The 20,616-nt window shown below is 38.4% G+C and overlaps 1 protein-coding gene across 1 annotated transcript in view; it reads right to left on the bottom strand.

Annotated features, from left to right (window-relative positions):
* Nucleotides 1–20,616, bottom strand: part of PCSK5 (proprotein convertase subtilisin/kexin type 5) — a gene marked incomplete at its 5' end in the record, with an annotated part of 318,876 nt that overhangs the window by 219,418 nt on the left and 78,842 nt on the right. Inside the window, one exon of the mRNA XM_079705774.1 lies at nucleotides 17,889–18,002. Within this exon, the coding sequence (XP_079561900.1) occupies nucleotides 17,889–18,002 (114 nt within the window). The remainder of the gene's footprint in view (nucleotides 1–17,888; nucleotides 18,003–20,616) is intronic.

The raw sequence follows: 20,616 nt of genomic DNA, 5'->3' as shown, positions 1-20,616 counted from the left end.
ATGGATCAAAAAATAAGTGTCTTCTTAGAAAAAGAAATTCCTTAGTATCAATAAATGTGGTTTATACTATCAACTTTTTCTTTTTCCTATATAGTACAAATGAACAACCCCAAAACTTAATATCTGAAAAAAAATTATTATTATGGCTCATAGTTCTACGGGTTGGCAGGGCTCAGCTGGGTGGTTCTCCCTTGGGGCCCCCCATGCAGTTGCAGTCAGATGTCCACTGGGGCTAGATGCATCTGAAGCCTTGACTGACATGGAAGTTTAAGATGGCTTCTTCATTCACATGAACAGCTGGAGAATTTTCACCCTTCTGTGTAAGATTCAGTTATTAATGCATACTTGCCCCAGTTGAGTTATCTGCAAGTCCTTCTGAACAATAAATATCTGTTATATAATGATTTCTATCCCATAATAGCTAGAGGAATATCAGTTCCATTACCATTTCTCTACATCTGTTAACTGTCAAAACATTTCATTCATTCACTTATGTTTTATTAGTTTGTTTTTAATTTTCCAATGCTAATTATATGCTTTCTAGATTTTGAGCCTACATCAGGGAATGAGAAAACACTTAGTCTGGCCTTCACAAAGTTTACATTCAAATTGGAGTAGATAAATAATAGACGAATGAGACAAACAATATACGTAGAGATTATGGTAATAATTATAAAGGAAATAAAGAAGAGACCTTGGACAATGACAAGGGAAATGTGTTATTAAACTTATACCTTGAGTTCTTTACAATTTTACTACTATTAAGCAGACTTTTATTCAATGAACACAGAAACTTCATTGTGAAAAAAGATGTTTATAGGTATAAGGCAATAAATCCCAGCCTCAGAAAAGCAACTTAGGGCAAAATTGAGATTCCAGACCTATCGCCATTTAAAATTTAAAAAGTAAAAAAAAATATTTTCACATTTCAAATAAAAATTTTAAACCAAAACATTTTCTAAGACAAAAAATCCATAACAATAAAGAATGTGAAATATGCTATTACTGTGAAGCATCCACAGAAAAATAAATCTATATTGCAAAGCAAAAACAATCTCACCTCCGACAACCAGCCAAATCAATCTCAGATAGCTACCAAAAAGCCTGCTTTAATATTGCTCCTTCTAGACTGAGTAAAAATAATTGTCTGAATCTCCCTGATATCTTTGCTTTCATTGTCCGCTTGAAGATGTAAACAAGTATAAAATCTATAAAATGGATGGAAAGGACAATGAAACATTTTGCTTGGACCGGCCAATACTACGTCTAGTGCTTCTTCTCCTGTGGCAAGTGTAGATGCTTCAAAAAAGATGAAGGATTCCATAATACACGTGATTAGCTAGCTACTCAATAAAGGAACCTACAGCGAAGACTGCCTCTTCAACCTGGTGAGATTCTCTCCAGAGCCTGAAGTATAATGAGCAAGAAAACCAAGTCATTTGTATCCTACACTAGCAAGCGTAATTGCAAATGTTTTTCTTATTAATAAAAAATGTTGAATCCTTTAAAGAATCTAACCAAACAACTTGCTTTAAAAGCATCCTACAGAATTCCTTCTGCTAGAGAAAAATAATTCCAGAAAAGTAGTTATACAAACACAGTGGCACATCTTCATTTATAGGGTATGGTCGCTGAACTCTCTTTATAGTAACTCTTATAATGGCATATTCAGGGTAAACTGGAACACTGCTATTGTAACCCAAGTTACATTTTTTTTTCCATTCACTAATGAAAGCAGTAATGTTAACACAATTAAATTCAACACTAATGTTGCAGCTTTCCACAGACACACCAGGACTACATACATATTTTAGAACACAGTTTTCCAAGCATCTGTGGTCCTTCCTATCTAATTATCAAGTATCTAATCCTGGTTCCAATACAGTATCGAAAACCACCTAAATTTCAATTTCTTCAAAAAACACATATAGCTCAAAATAGAAAAAAAATATTAAAATATTGATAACACATATCTACATAGCTAGGAGAAAAAGAATATAAACCTCAAATTACACATTAATAGGAGAAAAACACTCTAATGCCGCAGAATCAGCTCTGGAGATGACGCCAGAGAAAGAAGTCAGGTGGAGACTGAGCAGAAGTAAAGAGGGAGCAGAATCCCAGTGGTGATAGAACAGATAAAATAACTACATAGTGCAAAGGAGCAGAGATTCTGGGTGAGAAGGGGCAACTTGGAAGGAGCACTCCTTGACAAACTCATGGAGAGAGAGATAAGAAAGAGATGAAAAATAGAAATAAAGAAAAATAATAAAAATAGAATCACAAAATCAGAAGACAAACTACCCTCCTTCAACGCCCTCCAAAAACACTGATCAAAACAAATAAACTGGGCTTCCCTGTTGGCGCAGTGGTTGAGAATCTGCCTGCCAATGCAAGGGACACGGGTTCGAGCCCTGATCTGGGAAGATCCCACATGCCGCGGAGCAACTGGGCCCATGAGCCACAATTACTGAGCCTGCGCGTCTGGAGCCTGTGCTCCGCAACAAGAGAGGCCGCGATAGCGAGAGGCCCGCGCACCGCGATGAAGAGTGGCCCCCGCTTGCCGCAACTAGAGAAAGCCCTCGCACAGAAACGAAGACCCAACACAGCCATAAATAAATAAATAAATAAAATAAATAAATAAATAAACTTTACTGTACCAAAATATGAGCACACTGTTGAACTATGGAACTTATGAGCAAGTCATCCAAACCCCCACAGCTTTCTACAAACAACTGCTACTAACAGTGTAAGAAAATACAACATTTCAAAGTGAATGGAAACCAGTAGACAAACATCCATTCATTGTTTCTACAGGTAGAAAATACAAAGTGAATCAAAATATTCCAGTTTATAGAAATTCTGCTCAAACACCTGCAACAGAACAAAACTGTAGCACCACACCTGAATCGAAATGAAATACACTAAAATAGAATCTGCAGATATGAAGCTATAGCGCAAATAAAACATTGTAAAACATATATGGACAGAAAAAAACAGAAAGATGTGAAACTAGAGTTGACTAAATCTTGGAAATAAATCAAAGACCAAATTATATTAGAAATAAAAACAAAATTACAAAGTGTCCAAGAGAGAATTGATTCAACTGGAAATATAATCAGGAGCACTGAGGAAAGACATAAATGTATGAAAAGAACAAAAACAAAGCAGAAGTCAAAAGGATCCGAGAGCAAATAACTAATAAATAGGCAAAGAAGATCTAATATGCTTATAACTGTCTAATTTTTAATAGTACGCTTTAAAGGAAAATATCTCCTGGGCCTCTAGATCAAAAAAAAAAAAAAAAAAAAAAGAAAAAGTTACTTGCAAGCAAAGAAAAATCAACCACCAAGGTATCCTTCAAGTTCCAAGCCTATACAGTTATACACTTAAGAACTCAGGGAATACGGCTCTTGCAATCCCATCCTAGGTAGTCTAGCAGAGGATGCGCTTTATCCAATCAAGATCTGACTTGCAAAATAACTGAGGGTATGCATGAAATATAGTTAAATATATACCTAAGAATAAAATCAGTAAATCTAAGTAAATCTAAGAATAAAAGCAAAGGGGATGGAAGAAGAGTAAGTACGTGCTATGTGTTCTGACAAAGTAGGAATAATGAACTTAAAATGGGGGGCAGTAAAAGTAGAAATGTTAAAATAGAAGAAGCTAATGAATAGTCAGAGACTTAAGCGTTAAAGGATATGGTTTACACTTGATAAGCCAAATACAGAAGCCTAAGTGAGAAAAGAGAAACTGAGATGTAAGTTATTTTGAACAATCACTAAAATATTATTTTATATATTTTATATTTTTTATTTATATTTATTTTATTATAGTTTATATTATATATTATAATATAAACCTTCCCCAAAGCCAAAAGAAATTATTTTAAAAGAGCAAAAACAGACCACGTAATGAAACACAGTAAAAATAACACAGTATGAATCATATCTATCATAATAGGACAATATGACAATAATATGACAGAGTTGAGACTTTTTGGTCATATCTATAAATGTAAGTAAGCTCAAAAGTCTCCACTGAAAGAAAAATGCATTAAAACTGGCTCACAAGGCAGACTCTAACTCCTAAAACAGAGTAATTCAAATGTCCAAGAATAAAGGGTTATGGTGGTAATGCAAATGATGTAAAAGCAGGCATTGTGATTCTGACATCAGCTAAAATACACAGAAATACCGTTTCTCACCTGTCAAACTGGCCAAAATGCAGCAACTGACAACAGGGCAAGGTGAAGGGAGCAGGTCCTCTCAAACATGGCTGATGGGAATGTAAACTGTCCTAGACCCCACTAAGGGGATCAGGCAAGATCTAATATTAAAACTATATTTGCATCTACCTTTTGACCGAGCAATCCCACAGCTAGGAATTCACTCTGAAAATACACCTCCAACAACACAAAAACATATGCACAAGGCTACTCAGTATGGAGTTATTTGTAAAAGCAAAATATTGAAAACAACCTAACTGCACATTCATCAATGTCTAGTGAAGTAAATTATGGTAAGTCTACCATAACACAGCTGTAAAAAAAGAATAAGGATCTCTATGAAATAACATGGAGTGATTTTCAGGTATATTAAGTGATAAAAGCAAAATGGAAAAATGCATTTATAGTATTCTCTGTATCTCACTTTGATATATACGTTTTAAGTATTCCAAAATAAAAGTAATACGATTAAACATATAATGATGGGGGAGGGAGCTCTAAAACTGAACAGAACTGTCTAACTGTATATAAATAATGACATAATCATAGAGGAAAAAAGCATTTATTAAAGCAACTTTTGACTCAAGTAGTGTGACTGTATTGCCTCAGTGGGATATATTCTAAGAATAAAAAGAAATCTTGAATTCTACATAAGTAGGTTTGTGGTTGTCGGTGGTATTGTTGTAGTAATTCCAATACGTTTTTGTGTGTGCAGTAGTACATTTGTTGATATTGATGAGAACCATGGGTCTCACCGAGGTGGGGAGGGGAGAGGAATATGAAATGGGCTAAGAAGAAGAAGAAGAAGCCATGCTCTAGAATTAGAATTGAAGGTAACACTAGGAATTCTAGATATACATCCCTCAGCTCTGTCCACTGAAAAAGAGCCTAAAACCAAGGACACCCTTACCACCAGAATCTTGACTTTTAAGTATCATTCCTCAATAAAAGAAACCATCTACTTGGAGAAATGGCTATTTCTAGGTCTGAGGCAGAGAGAATACAAGGTGAACATTTTGTTGTGCCATAAAGGAGAAAGCACTAAGCACTAAAAAACTGATTGGGGTCTTCTCAAAAGGACTCTTCAGTCAACTTGAAAAGTTACCCACTCACCAAACTTGGGACAATTTAAGAACCAAAAAACAAATAATGTCAGTAATGAATCATTCCATTTTAAAAGAGTACATGAACTCATAATGATATTAAAAGGTAAGCGGAGTGAAGAAGGGATTACAGAATTAGAAAATCATCATCTTGTGACCACTGATCTAATGATTAATTTAGGCGGACATCATCAATAGGTGCTAAAATCTTGGGGAAAAGTTGACAGGAAACAAGGTAATTCACAAGTCTCAAGCTATTACCCCTCAAATTTCCTATTAGAGAACTAAAATGTACCTTTACAATGGAAAAATCTAGCAGATACCTCAACCAACCAAAGAAATAAATTTAACATCACCAAAAATGAAACTTGTAACATTCTACCTCCTAATATGAATCACTGAAAAAGGTATCATCTCATCTGGGTAGTTTCCACACCAAAAATGTTTTATCCCTCTAAAGTCCTGAAAAACCATCAAACAAACATTCAAATAGCAAAGTGTGAGTTATTTTACAAACTACCAACCTGGACTCATCAAAATCAACAATATGAAAGACCACTCCTTGTCACTCCCCACCCCCAGTAGGGCAACTCTTCCAAATTAAAGGAGATAAAAGGATAGAACAAATAATGTCAATGTATGATTCTAGGTTCTGGATCAAAAGGCACAGATCTATTAAAAACATTTTTGTGACCATTGGGGAAATCTGAATATGGACAGTAAATTGGATAAGATCACTGTTAACTTTCTTAGAAGTGAGAATGGTACCTTGGTTATATAGAAAAATACCATTCTTAGGAGAGGCATCCTGAAATATTTAGGGGTGTATTTTTTACCATGTCTGCAACTGCTTTTCAAAATTCAGGGGGGAAAGGTGTGTGTGTGCAAAGAGAGAGAGAATATTAATTTTTGGTTAAATCCAGGTGAATGGAATGTGTATATGTTCCTACTATTCTTTCCATTTGTCTATAGATTTCATATTTATCACAACAAAACACGGGGGTAAAACATTACAGGCAAAATTAAAAAAAATAATAATCAAAATGTTAGGCCCCAAAGGGCACAAAGCATAGAGCTCATGACATAATGACAGGTTTCAAGATGATCCAGGGAGAGGCAGTTGCCATCTAGGCACACCAGGACCCAAGAGGAAGCCAAGCCAGCGCCTACAGACCACCCACCGCCTTGTCCATAGACACTGCACGTTGTCCTTGCTAAGGCGGCAAGCCAGCTATCTCTTCTTTAAGGCTCCCTGGTGAGGGCTTCTCAACAGCTGCCTTCACTCACTCTGCCAAGGAACCTGCATGACAAAGATGCTCACCCACACCAAGATTTCTGTTGGGGTGGGGTGATCTCCTTTCCTGAGCCTCATGATGCTCTGTGCACTTCAGTTACCTCTTACTCACTCTCCTTTGAAATCACTTTGTCCCAAAGGTATCCCCAGCAGGTTGAATTATGCCTGATATGGAAGAGGAGTTCAATACATGTTGTTGAATAAATAAAATGATTATCAATTTACTTTTTTCTGTGGGAATTACATTCCCTGTTGCTTTCCTACATTTTCCCTCCTGTTACACATTGAATTAATGCTTTTATTGAGCATTCTATGGTAACTCCTAGTTCTTAAGTCCTGGGAGGATAGAACTAATTCAGTGTTCATTAGTGTGTATGACTAGTTTAAATGATTTGCTCACTGCACATTTCTTTTACTTGTCCAGAGTGTATCGGGTTTGATCATTACGGATCTCCTTAATCTTTCATTTTCTTGGACAAACTTCCACAACTATATATGTTTCTAGTCCTGCTTTTCTGTAATATTTGTAGTGAAAGCTGGTGAAATAGGGATCAGATGTGATACACAACCTGGAAACTAGACCATCAGGTGTGTGTGGAATGACAGGGATACAAGTTTCTGATGAACTGCATGGAAGTGTTTTGGGGCTGAATTGTTCATTATGGAAAGAAAGGGCTGTCTGAGTAGCGTATATTTCTGGTGACTGAAAATATACAGGGTGGGTATTGAGCATGAGCTGAGGGCTTCGATTAAGTTATTTTTCAGGCCCATCCCATCTGGTGGTCTTTGAGGGTTTTCTTTTTTTTCAGTATCTTCTTAAAGACCACATTCAAGGTACTAACTGCAGAAACATACACAGCATGTTTTTCTGGATAGTCCATGGATGTGAAGCAGAAGGGCCTGGGCTATAGAGCACAGGCATGAAAGCAAAATGAGAATGGGCATATAAAACATTTCTACAGAACAGGAATGACATTTAAAAAATATGTATACCTGCTATGTTTAACCTACTACTGCTAAGAGTCCTGCTGAATTTCTTTAAGTTCACTAAAAGATAAGGATGATTTCTCTATCACTAGGTAACAAACCCAAACATCAAGTTTTTAAGACAATAATTTAACTAAATTTCAGGAAACCATGCAAAGAGATCATTAGGAGAACACAGTCCTACGCTACCTGGGCATAATTTTCTTTGCTTCAGACATGCTAATTTGGTATGTCTGGATCAGAACTTCTATCCTGGTAGCCTTTTTACAAGAGACGCAATTCACCTCACCAGAAAACTAAAACAGAAAAGAAAGCCCCACAAAGCTACGTTTCTTCCAAGTAGTCTTTAAGATTATTCTGTAAGTTTTGTACCAAATATTTGAATAGACACCATCTAAACTGACTAGTTTTTTTTTTTTTTTCCTAGCATAAAGGAAGAAATTAGGCTTCTTATCGGGTTCTCCTCCTTTTAATCAAGGAAAGAATAATCAGTAAATGCATTTTGTACTTTGTCCACATCGTCTGCCATAAAGAATACCATCTTTGCATTATGAACCCAATTTGATTCTGACCTATGCAATTAAGTAATCAAATCCTACTTCTGGAATTTATAGTTTTATTCTACTTGCCTCAGTATAATTTGATTTCATCTGGTTTGGAGCAGCTCTTGGTGCCCATACCATTTGCACATTAGATTACCTATCGCTAGCCTAGAACCCCATACCCAGGGCTGAGATAGTCTACCAAGGATTTTTTTTTTTTTTAACATTTGAGAAACTGGAAAAATCACATTGAAGTGCATGTGTATTCTATTTGAAAATGATTATTACTTTCTCCTCCCTGGGCAATTTAGGCATTTTCTTCTTTCTGATTCTTCTCATCACTGGATTGCTAAGAATTATTTCTCTTACTCCATTAACTTCCCAGCCAAGTTCACTGCCAACCAAAATTAAGGAAAAAAACAACATTCCAGACACCTTCCTCTCAGATAACTTTAGAATTGAATTCTCAACACAGGACACTTGAAGACACCATCACCTTTCAGGAAAAGCCAAATTCGGTTCTGTGAATTTGGTCTCAATGACCAACTCTCTCCTCACTTCATATCCATAAACATTTATGGAGTACTTACTAAGAGAACCCTACTCATGGGCAGAGAAATATGTTAAAATCAACCAAAAATGTGCCTTGCTCACTAGAACTAATCCCAATACTGGGTGAAAAGTAAATAAGAAATGAGGAATTCAGAGAAACTTTGATAAAAGAACTTGAATCAACATGTTAAGAAGACAACCACAAATTAAGTGAGTTCAATGGTCAATGCTATCTGCTCTCCAGCAGAAAATGCGTTACTTATTAAAGAAAAAGCACTAAAATCTTGATGAAAACAACTTTATGTTAACAGACCCTTCATCATGTTAGAGTCAGGCCCAAAGAGCCAGAATACAGACTTACTTTTACTCTTTGAAAGTAAAGCTGAGAATATAAACTACCAGTATGGAATAAGTTATGTCTTGCTCAAGGAAATTAATAAAGGCTGTAATAATTTGCACCAGGCAAGAATGAATATTATCTGAAGTGATTTTTTACTGGCCTCTTTTAGAAGCACTTTGACTAGTTAATTATAGGTTAACTTAATACCTCTAATATACTGACTTCCATCACAAACCTCACATGGGGTAATGAAATCCCATGAAATCATCACAATCATCATGAGTTGTTCAGCAAGTTCCAATTAGGGTTCTACTATTGGTACCCTCAGTGGACTACCACCAACTGAGCAGACAAACTGACTATAACTACCCTAACCTCTGCCCATAAAATGCTCCACTTATTCTTCATTAAAGAAAGCACCATCTAGGGAATGTCAATTGATACAGCAACTATGGAGAACAGTATGGAGGTTCCTTAAAAAACTAAAACTAGAACTACCATACGACCCAGCAATCCCGCTACTGGGCATATATCCTCAGAAAACCATAATTCAAAAAGAGTTATGTACCACAATATTCATTGCAGCACTATTTACAATAGCCAGGACATGGAAGCAACCTAAGTGTCCATCAACAGATGAATGGATAAAGAAGATGTGGCACATATATACAATGGAATATTACTCAGCCATAAAAAGAAACGAAATTGAGTTATTTGTAGTGAGGTGGATGGACCTAGAGACTGTCATACAGAGTGAAGTAAATCAGAAAAAGAAAAACAAATACCGTATGCTAACACATATATATGGAATCTAAAAAAACAAAAAAGTGATTTTGAAGAACCTAGGGGCAGGACAGGAGTAAAGACGCAGATGCAGAGAATGGACTTGAGCACACGGGGAGGGGAAAGGGTAAGCTGAAACAAAGTGAGAGAGTGGCATGGACTTATATACACTACCAAACGTAAAATAGATAGCTAGTGGGAAGCAGCCGCATAGCACAGGGAGATCAGCTTGCATAGCACAGGGAGATCAGCTCGGTACTTTGTGACCACCTAGAGGGGTGGGATAGGGAGGGTGGGAGGGAGGGAGACGCAAGAGGGAAGACATATGGGGACATACGTATATGTATAACTGATTCACTTTGTTATGAGGCAGAAACTAACACACCATTGTAAAACAATTATACTCCAATAAAGATGTAAAAAAATAAAATAAAATAAAAAGAAAGCACCTGTTACTACTTTATCCTTGGTGTCAAAGACATTGTAAGTACTGGGAAAAAATAAATCTCTGCTAAATATGAATGAATGAATGAATGCATACATGAATGAACATTTGCCTCATAGGAACTTTCATTCAGTTGGGATTTTCCAGGCTGTAAAACAAATATGGACTTACACTTAGGATTCAGGTTTGCTTTTTCTTGGAATTATCACTTATGAGTATTTTTCTTTGGTGTTAATTTATTCATTCAGTGAACACAAAGTTTTAAAAAAGGAGGAGCATTATTCCATCTCAGGCACTCATGCGTTTGACTCCCCAGATACACTTGGTGGGCATCTGGGAACTTGGGTTTGGGGAGGGTTCTCACCATTTCTTCATAAGTATGTCTCACTGTGTCTACACTGGTTACCCAAACAATAAGGTTTGTGCTGAACGCCTCTGAGAGTATGGAATTCGGGTACATGGAAGGCACCGGGAACCTACACGACCAACCCCCAGTAAAAACCCTGAGCACCAAGTCCCTCACGAGCTCCCTGGTAGACAACATTTCACATCTGTTGTCACAATTCATGCTGGAGGAATTAAGTGCTTTCTGTGTGACTCCACTGAGAGAAGTCTCTCGGAAGCTTCAGCTTGGTTTCCCCTGGACTTCACCCCATGTGGCTTTTCATTTTGCTGATTTCACACTGTATCCTTTCACTGAAATAAAACATACCTGTATGACTCTATGCTGAATCATGTGACTCCTCCTAGTGAATCACCAAATCTGGGGGTGTCCTTGGGGACCCCAACAAGGGGACACACTGAGATTGAAGTAGCAATGAAACAAAAGCATGGGATACAATGGTCAAGAACTCACGGGGTGGGTCTGAGCTGGAAATCAAGACCTGGGGCTACTGGTGGTACTCTCCAGTTCAACTTGCCATGTGGACCTAGAGGAGGTTCAAGCAGGAATGAACTCAAGAAAGCATCTAGTCCAGATTCCTCATTTTTTCAGATGAGCTAAGGTTGAGAGCGCTAAAATACCTTTCCACAGGACAGAGCTAGTTTGAAGCAAACACTGCATCCACCAAAACCACATCTCAACCCCCAGTAGTTCCTACCAGGAAATCACTTGCTGCCTGGCTGGAGTCCGTCCTTTCTCAGAAGCCCTCCTACTTACGTCAAGACGGGCCACATGGTTGCAGATTTACACCATGTTGCATTTTCAATTAAAACAGCTAAATGGGGTGTTGTAAAAGGATGATTTCCAAGCTGCCAGGACAATAATGCCCCAAACTCCACCAGATTTTATTAGAGTCAAATGACAGTATAAGTCATTAGGAAAATGTGTGCCAACCACAGAAACAGCAATGCCTCACACTCTTGGAGAACTGAATCCCATCCAGTTGGCTGAGAAAGAACCATGTGGCTTACAATCATTTTTCACAATTACTATCCTAGCTAGTTCATAGTTTTTGGCAGATATACCTCACACGCATAGCCGAACTCAGCTAATTTTCACTCTGCTGATCGACAAATATGACTTTTTTTCCTCAAAGAAACCACCCAGAGAGCTTCCATGAAATTTGAGGTAGTGCATCAAAAAGTGAGCCCATTTGTTAAAACCTGGCTTTAAAAAATGCATATTAAGTAGGCCACCCAATATTCATTGCAAAAAATTCTGTGTTAAGAATACTCACTAGTCATACTCACTACTACAGTCTGAGAATCAAATAGCAAGAATACTCACTAGTCATACTCACTTCTACAGTCTGAGAATCAAATAGCAAGACTGCACAAGGCCTTGTTTGCTTTTCTCTTTGGAATTGAGCTTGCCTTCCATAAGGCAGGAAAAAAAATTTTTTAAGTTCTTTACTATGGGCTTCTCCAAAATCAGTATTAGTTCTTAACAGTTAGACAAGAAATACTGTACAATGCTAAAACACGTTCCTAAGGCAATAAAATATTTACATGACTAAAGGAATAAAAGAGCTATTCTATTAAACTTATATTTTCCTCCAAGTTTCATTTCCAGTTTGCCTTCTTGGGACTCTTTGTCAAGAGCCTGAGTACAAGTTTCATGTATGAATGTGTTTCAGGATGACTTCAGAAAATATAAAATCTACTATAAATTGAATAATCCCTCCCACAAAGAGAAACATTCTGCCAACAAAGGGGAACTCCCTCCCCCCCTCTATTTCAAATGCAGCATCTGCCATAACTCTGTAAGGGATGAAGGGACACTATTAGGACAGGATTCACACGGGGCTTCAACTGTATACCTAACGTTCTATTCCTTAGATTGGGGGTGGGTGGACCTGCATTTGTGGTATTCTTTCAAATTTTTGCATGTCTTAAATATTTTGTAACAATTAAAAAAAATTTAACTCCCTGAATTTGCTCAATTGGCATTCCCAGACCCTTGAGGAGGTATCTTACTTAGCCTTGCTATCTCTAGAGTCAAACTGAATTTTCTTCAGGGGGTCAAAATTGTCCATTATACCAGCTGGGTACATTAAAACCATGTCTATTACACTGAGTTCCCAAAGACTTGGCCAAATCTTCACAACCTTTCCTATCAGATATCCTTTGTCTGTGGAACATCTTGAAAGACTACATAAGCCAAGGATATTTTTCAATCAGTGCAAGTAAAGTGAAAATATCTTCTTATATTAAAGCTGCCAGCTTCTCAAATAGAAAATTTTGTAAGAAAAAGGTATAAGATCAAGAGGAACAAATTAAATCAACCAAGTGCACTTTAAAGTGTCTCATAAGTTTTTAAAAAGCTCTTCTTCCTCCAACTGATAATGGGAAGATGGAGGCCAGCTGTGTTCACATAAACCTCCTGTTGAAAATATGATAGAGCACGGAGATCTCAAAGTAGTCCTGAGAGTCAAACAGCATCAGCTCAACTGGGAACTTGTTAGAAATGCAAATTCCCAAATCTCCGCTGGGGGGCGTGAGAGGGGTGGGCAGCAATCCCTCCAGGTGATTCTGATGCCAGCTAGCATGAGGTCCAGGGACTCAGAAGTTGGAAGTCTAGCCTCTGGAGTCAGAGTGACTGGATTTGAACACCAGGATCTGCCCCTGGTAAAGAGTGTGACTTTGGGCAAGTTACTTAACTTGTCTCTGCTTTATTCCTCCGTGTAAAATGAAGACCATAATAGTTCCCAGCTCACTGGAACACTGGCAATAAGATAATATACATGTGAAAGTCTGGCAAAATGTTTGACAAAGACTCAATAAACGTGAGCAATTATTTTCTCTACATGATCATAGATGTCCAGTTTACTCATCTATTATTTGATTAGCATTTATTGAGCATTTACCACAGACACGGGCAGTGAATAACTCAGGACTCCTGGCTGCATACTAGAATCACCAGGGAATTCTGATGAAATCCTACTGCCTGAGCCCTCCTCTATACCAAAAATAACAATCTCTGATAGTGGGACCCAAGCTTGGATATCCATTAAAAACTACTACCAAACGTAAAATAGATAGCTAGTGGGAAGCAGCTGCATAGCACAGGGAGATCAGCTCCGTGCTTTGTGACCACCTAGAGGGGTGGGATAGGGAGGGTGGGAGGGAGGGAGATGCAAGAGGGAAGAGATATGGGAACATATGTATATGTATAGCTGATTCACTTTGTTATAAAGCAGAAACTAACACACCATTGTAAAGCAATTACACTCCAATAAAGATGTAAAAACCAAACAAAACCAAAAAAAACTACTCAGGACATTTTAATGGAAGAAGCAAATCTACAAGCAAAAATTACAACCCAAAGCCCATGGAGCTGGGTGTATGCACATGATCTCGGAGAAACGTTTAGGGAGGAGTTGCTGGCCCAGCAAACTTTCATTGGCGCTTATGTATTCCTCTCCTGCGTTACTGATCTTAGGAAGCACGAATCATGTTTTCCTAAATCCTCAGTGCTTGCCACCATGCTGACAAAGAGGAGATGCTGGCATCTGTCAGTGCAATGAGAAGTGAGCTCTGTTTCTACGCCTAGACCCTCCCAACTCCTGGAAGCCTGAGCACAGTGTTTCAGGTCAGAGGAGTAATTAGACAGCCGTCATCTCCATAACAAACTCTTGTATATACACCTTTCCTTGAATATACTGCCCAAGCCTCAAGGCTAGACATAATGGTTTCACATACCAGTTTCCAAGGGGAGGAGTGACAGGGGCAAAGCTTTTAAATTAATTAAAAGAGACACTCAGGCACACTTCATGCCATTCTTTAATCTCTGTTCTCCTGTGATAAATATAGACTGACAGGACCAGGCCTAGGCTAACGAGCTGAGGGTAGGACCCTATGGAGGCTCACCAAGCAGCCCTCAGAAACACTGCAGCAGGGCCAAGGGCTCAGAAAAAGGAAGAAGGAAATCAGCACCTTCCCCAGCTGTGTCACTGACATGTCACCAGAGCGCTCTGAAGGATGCCCACTGCACATGTGGTCACATCCCCCTTCAACTAGTAGCAATTAAAACAGATAAAAAGAAAACAGCATGTATTGTAATTAAAAAGAGAAGAATAACAATTATAATTTACTGAGAGTTTTCTAGTGTCAGGCAGTGTGCTAAAGGCTTCCTGTGCAGTATTTCATTTCATTATGGTAACAAGCTTCCCAACCATCCTTCCCTCCTAGTAGTACACACATGCTTATGTAGTTCCCTCACACACTGAATCAGAGTTCATACATGTGGCCAAGAGAAGATTACAGAAGTAACTGCGACTTCTGAGCTTAGATCATAAAAGACGTCACCGCTTCTTGACACAACCTCTTGAATCACTTGCGCTGGGGGAAGACGGAGCCATGGAGCCAAGTGGACACTCCAGCAGCCCCACGGTGAGGCCCACATGGAGAGGAACCAGCCACGTGACTAGGCCACCTTAGAAGTGGACCCTCCAGCTCTAGTCATACCTTTGAGTCTTCCAGCTGAAGCCCCAGACATCACAGAACAGAGAAGTCGTCACCACTGGGCCCTGTCTGAATGCCTGACCCACAGAACCCAGAAGATCACTGTCTTAAAAACTAAGCTCTGTAATTTATTATGCAGCAATAGCTAACTCATACGTAAGAGCTAGATACTCTTATTTTACAGCTGATGAGAGTTTAACTGATGCAATCGTGGGCGTAGTAAGTGAAATAATGGGGATTTGAATCCATGTTTGCAGATTTGAAGTTCTGACTCCTATTCTGTCACCATTCCTGACAGATAAACATACGGTGTGTAACCTATTTCCCACCCCTTTCATTAAGGGAACAGTATGTATGTAATAGGAAGTTTTGAAGTATTTTGGTTGTCCCCAAGATACTTTGCCCATCCTACAGGGCACCCACCATTCTGCCTTGTATTTCAGCTATTTCTCCATGGATAGATTAGAAGTTCCTGGAGGGCTGGAGTAGTGTCTTCCTTATGACGGTGCTTGTAAATAGTAGAAGGATGGGGATAGAATGCCACTTTAATCCCCTGGACTCCCATCAATCTGCCTGGTTTGGCATCTCTGCTCCACCATTCTCAGGCTGGGTGATCTTAGGCAAATGGCCTAAATTTGATGAGCCTCAGATTTCTCACTCTTATAACACGGGGCCAATATTAATGCACACTTTTGTTCACACTACATTAGAAAAATATTAGCACAAATAAAGTATGAGCACATTGCCTGGCATGTGCCAAGTGCTCGATGAATGTTACCTATTTAAATTATTACCATCAAATATGTGTTGAAAAATATCCAATATTTTAAATGGCCAAACAAAAGCTCTTCCCTCTCAACCTTTTCTTACATCAAAAGAGAATTTCCAAAGAAATGGCAGTGGTTTCTGGGAGTGAGGGTATCTCACTCTATAAGCACTGAAACCTTTGGCATCACCTTGGCCATGGCTCCTACGACAGCCTAACCTGCCATGCTGGAGTGGTGAGAGGGTAGGGGAAAGCTGCTGTACACTTCCACTTTCCAGTGGGACATGTGCAGACGGCAATTTGGTTCTTTCTTGCAAAAAGAAACGTAAGGCAAAGAGGGTCTCACTCCCCCCAGCCTTATAAGCAGGGGTGTAGAGGGATTTTACTTGCATCCTATCTCTTAATCCCATTACATCCTTATCATCTTGTCAGCACAGACAAAGCTCCTTAGCTCCTGCCCACACTCCCTCTAATGCCTTCCCTTGTGGTTCACTCTTTCTTGGTCTTGGAGCTAATAAGCTGTCAAATGTCTTACTGTCCCCTCAGGTGATTTCTAGTCAAATGCTGTTTAGAGTCCCACCTCCCTTTGAACTTAGCTTTATGGCTCCTTTTTTCCCCCTTATGCATGAAAGAGTTTTCTGTGTAAAATTCTGTTTGGGGTCCAAAATCTTTCCACAACCTTCCACTTCCAGGTAAGACTAAGAAAAGGGAAACTGGGAGAAACACCAGCTACATTCGCCCATGTCCAAATAAACACAAATTCCTAGTGTTGCTAGGTGCTAGGTTAGATTCTCAGATGGGAGGATATAAGTGACCCTCTGCCCAAAGTAACAGAGCAGATTTAAAAATACAACAACTATGAAACAAAGTGCCAAGGGAAGGATGCCAGGAGTGGCAGAGATAGAGGGCCCAGGAGAGCAGAGGAAGAACAAACACGGACACGTGAGGACATGGGAGACATGAAATAGTCAGCCTTGGGTGTGGGGTCTGAGGGACGGACAATCCTGAACCGAGGATGTGGGGAAGGGCAAAAGACCACTCTGGGCAGAAGGAATGAAATGCAGGGAGGCAGAAAAGCATCAGACAAGTATGTGGAATGCAATGGATTTGTAGAGAAGCAGGGTCAGGGAGTGCAAAAAACAAGATAGACTAGAGGAGATAACTCTGGCAACAATTTGCAATAAAGATTTTCAAAAAAGAGAAAAGCTAAGGTCTTTTGCAGATTATAGAGCAAATTGGTAACATATGAATTTCATGATTAAGAATAAGTAACATATTCTAATCAATTTCTCAGGTATCATGAATATAAAACCCTAAGACTAGAGAAGTGTCAATATATTTTCAAAGGAGGCAACATCAAGTAAATTTCTAGATCACTCTTCCCAATATGTTAAATTTCCCTCACTGAAAGTTTTTGCTTGAACCAATGAACTAGCTACAAGTCAAATACTTTTCAACTGCTTTTTTCCTAGTCTAGTTTTAAAAATTGTTACCCAAAGTGAGAAGGTACATTTAGACAACTAAAGTCAGGAATCTGTTACCTACTTGCAAAGTCATTTCAGTGATTTCCAAGACCCAGTACCATTAACCAGGCTGGTTTCAGGGTGGGGTAGCTGAGTAACAGAGCTGAACACAACTATTGCTAGGTCTCAGGGTGTCTGCCCTTAGTATATTTTTCTATCTTCTTGCCCAAACTTACCAAGCTACTACACAGAGTAAGATCTCAAACAGAAATAGCTTCAGAATCAAAACTCCCTTCTTCCTCCTTAGAACCAGAGAGCTAAGTTCAAAAAAGATCCAGAAAACATCACAGGCCATCAATCTCCATCTTGAAACAGGAAAAAGTCCCTGGTCACTGTTTCTGTGTCCTCCCAGTCCTAACAGACAATCACTGCACAACACAGAACAGAACGCCATGGCCCCAGGCCAGGCAAACTCACCATATACCACATGCTTGGCCACTTGGGATCATTGAAGTAAGTGGACTGGGCGTGGCTAAAGTCATAATCCCTCTTGGTCCGTTTTTTTACCACTTGTTGTTGGATCCACTCCACCTGCCAAGAAGGACATTTGGTGAGTGTTCAAGTTCCATCAGGGTTAGCACAACATAAATGACAGTCTGGGACATTTCCATCTTGAGTCAGCTCTGTTTAAGTCACAGGTTTCATTCTGGCAACTAGAATCTCCAGAGCATAGAGATTCCCTAGAAACCTGGTTCTATTTTATCTTTAATGCAGGTAGGCTTTGTAGTCTTTTATGACAGATCATTCATATTTCTCAACAACATGCTCACCCCTTTAGCTTTTTCAGAGAGCATATTTTATTCCCAACTTATTGCAAATTGATAGTGTTATTTTTTAAAGCTAATTTATTCATCCTGACCTTACACTAAGGGCTAGAAAACTTCTCTAAATGTCCAGATAATAAATATCTTTGGTTTTGCAGGTCATACAATCTCTGTTGTAACTACTCATTCTGCCATTGTAACACCACAGACAGCACATAAACAAATGGGTGTGACTATGTTCCAATAAAACTTGATGTATAAAAACAGGTGGGAGGCTGGATTTGGCCCACAGGCCACAGTTTATATCAAAAATTTTAAATGGTCTTGGATTACACATCAAATTAAAAGAATTATCCTCGGATCAAATGCTCTAGGATCACAAATTTTTTTTAAAAAAATGGCTGTCTACAACAGAGTGGTGGAAAAAGCACTATTCAGGTAATCAGAAAACCAAAACCCTAGACTTGTCTCTGGTACAAAATTGGAGAAGTCACTCAACTGTCTGAGCCATAGGTTTCCTGCCAGCTCCAAAATTCAAACCCTGTACATTTGAGAAAGTCTTAACATTTAGCCACAATTAGTTTTTAAAAAGCAACTGGGAACTTTGAGTTTAATACAGAATTGTAACCTAAATGGTATGGGTATGAATGGGGGTACTTTTAAAAACAGTTAATCATTATGGCAATATAAGAATAAGCATGCTTCGTTTTGAACGGAGCATCTCAGATACAGTATCAGCCCGGTGGCGTTCTACCATTTGTTCCTAAATTCTCTTTGTTTGATTTCTTCTGGCCATAGCTAATTCAGTTGTAATACTCTAAAATGTTCCCTTCCACCATGTATCTCTACTCTCCACAAAGGAATTAAAAACTGGTGGGGGAGGGAAGACTTTGTGGTCCACTACTATGATCTATGATTCCATACCCATCCATTCAATAAAGATTTCAGAACCTCTCTTGCCTACTTCAAAGATTACTGGAGGAGAAGGAATACTAAAGGACCAATTAAGAAGCTCAAAATGCATAGCTATAAACAAGGTACTAAGGCCAAAGCCCAACTAATAAATTTCTATGATTCTCATATTGGGAAATATTATTCAACAAGAAGATTGGTATGCAAGATGAATTTAAATAGTGAATTCTTAGTTACATCACTAACAAGGCAAACAGAATCACACAGCCTCCTAAATAAGATCTATTTATGATTTGGATCACAGCTAAGCATCATATATGTGCATTTTCTGCTAGGTAACTTAAACAAAATTATCAGTACAGAGAAAAGTCAATAAATGAAAAATAATATACTGGAAAATGAAAGTTTTCTGTTCCTGCTTTAATTAATCTAGACCAAGTGACTCAGTGGCACTGAATCATTCTACATCACACACACATGCACACACGTGTGCACACTGGACAAAAGGTATTACATGTTATTTCTTTAAACTATTGGACAATAGCTGTCAGGCAAGCTAATAAGGATCTTGTTTTTTCTTTACTCCAAGAGACTGCTATTTAGAAATCACACTGAAACTAATGGGGCATTAAAATTGTGTGTAATTTTTTTAAATGAAGAGAGTAATTTTTAAAGTGACCATGTTTCTAAAAATACAGAACAAAATCAATTTCCTTCTCAATCAAAGTGGAGCAGCAAGCATGAGCGTGCATGTATTTTGTCTATTTCCAGAAAACATTTTAATCTCTTTATTTCAAACAATCTTTCTAAGAAATGAGTTTCATAAAGTCATTTATTCATTCAATACGCAGTAAGTGCTTATTCAATACCAGATACTGTACTGGGAATATAAAGATGACTAAGAATAATCTTTGCGTTTGATGGACTTAATTTTATCAAGGAATATTTAGCAATTATTCTACAATTCTCCACTTCATAAAAATGTCATTATCTTCATGAATGACATGTGATGCAGGATCTATCACTATACTAATTAGACCATTTATGAAAATTTTGACTATGCAAATTACATTTACAGTCCTTATAGTACTGTCTCTTAAGACTTATCCCAATAAGATGGAACTAGTTCATATTTGCACACTTGGTAAAAGAAGGCTGCAGATCTGTTTAGACCAAATGCTTTTCAAACTAATTATATATTGGCAGTGGTCTTTCCTAAGAGAGCCTCCATAAATCCTGAATTGCCAACATATATGTGTTCACAAATCAGAAGGTGTCAAATCTCTTGTGGACTCAATAAAGAGATGGCTCAAGCTCAGAACAAGTCTACAGTAGGGTAGGGTGGATAACTGTCTCTACAATGACACTGTAAGTATGTACTTCTCCCTACATGTGTGCATGCACACGCACGCACACACACACACACACACAAATGGACAAATGGGATAAGTATGTGAGAAAACCAAGTG

Source organism: Hyperoodon ampullatus (genome assembly GCF_949752795.1).
Source record: "Hyperoodon ampullatus genome assembly, chromosome: 6".
NCBI lineage: Eukaryota > Metazoa > Chordata > Mammalia > Artiodactyla > Ziphiidae > Hyperoodon > Hyperoodon ampullatus.
Note: the sequence above shows the minus strand (reverse complement) of the source record. Positions and strands in the feature narration are given on the sequence as shown.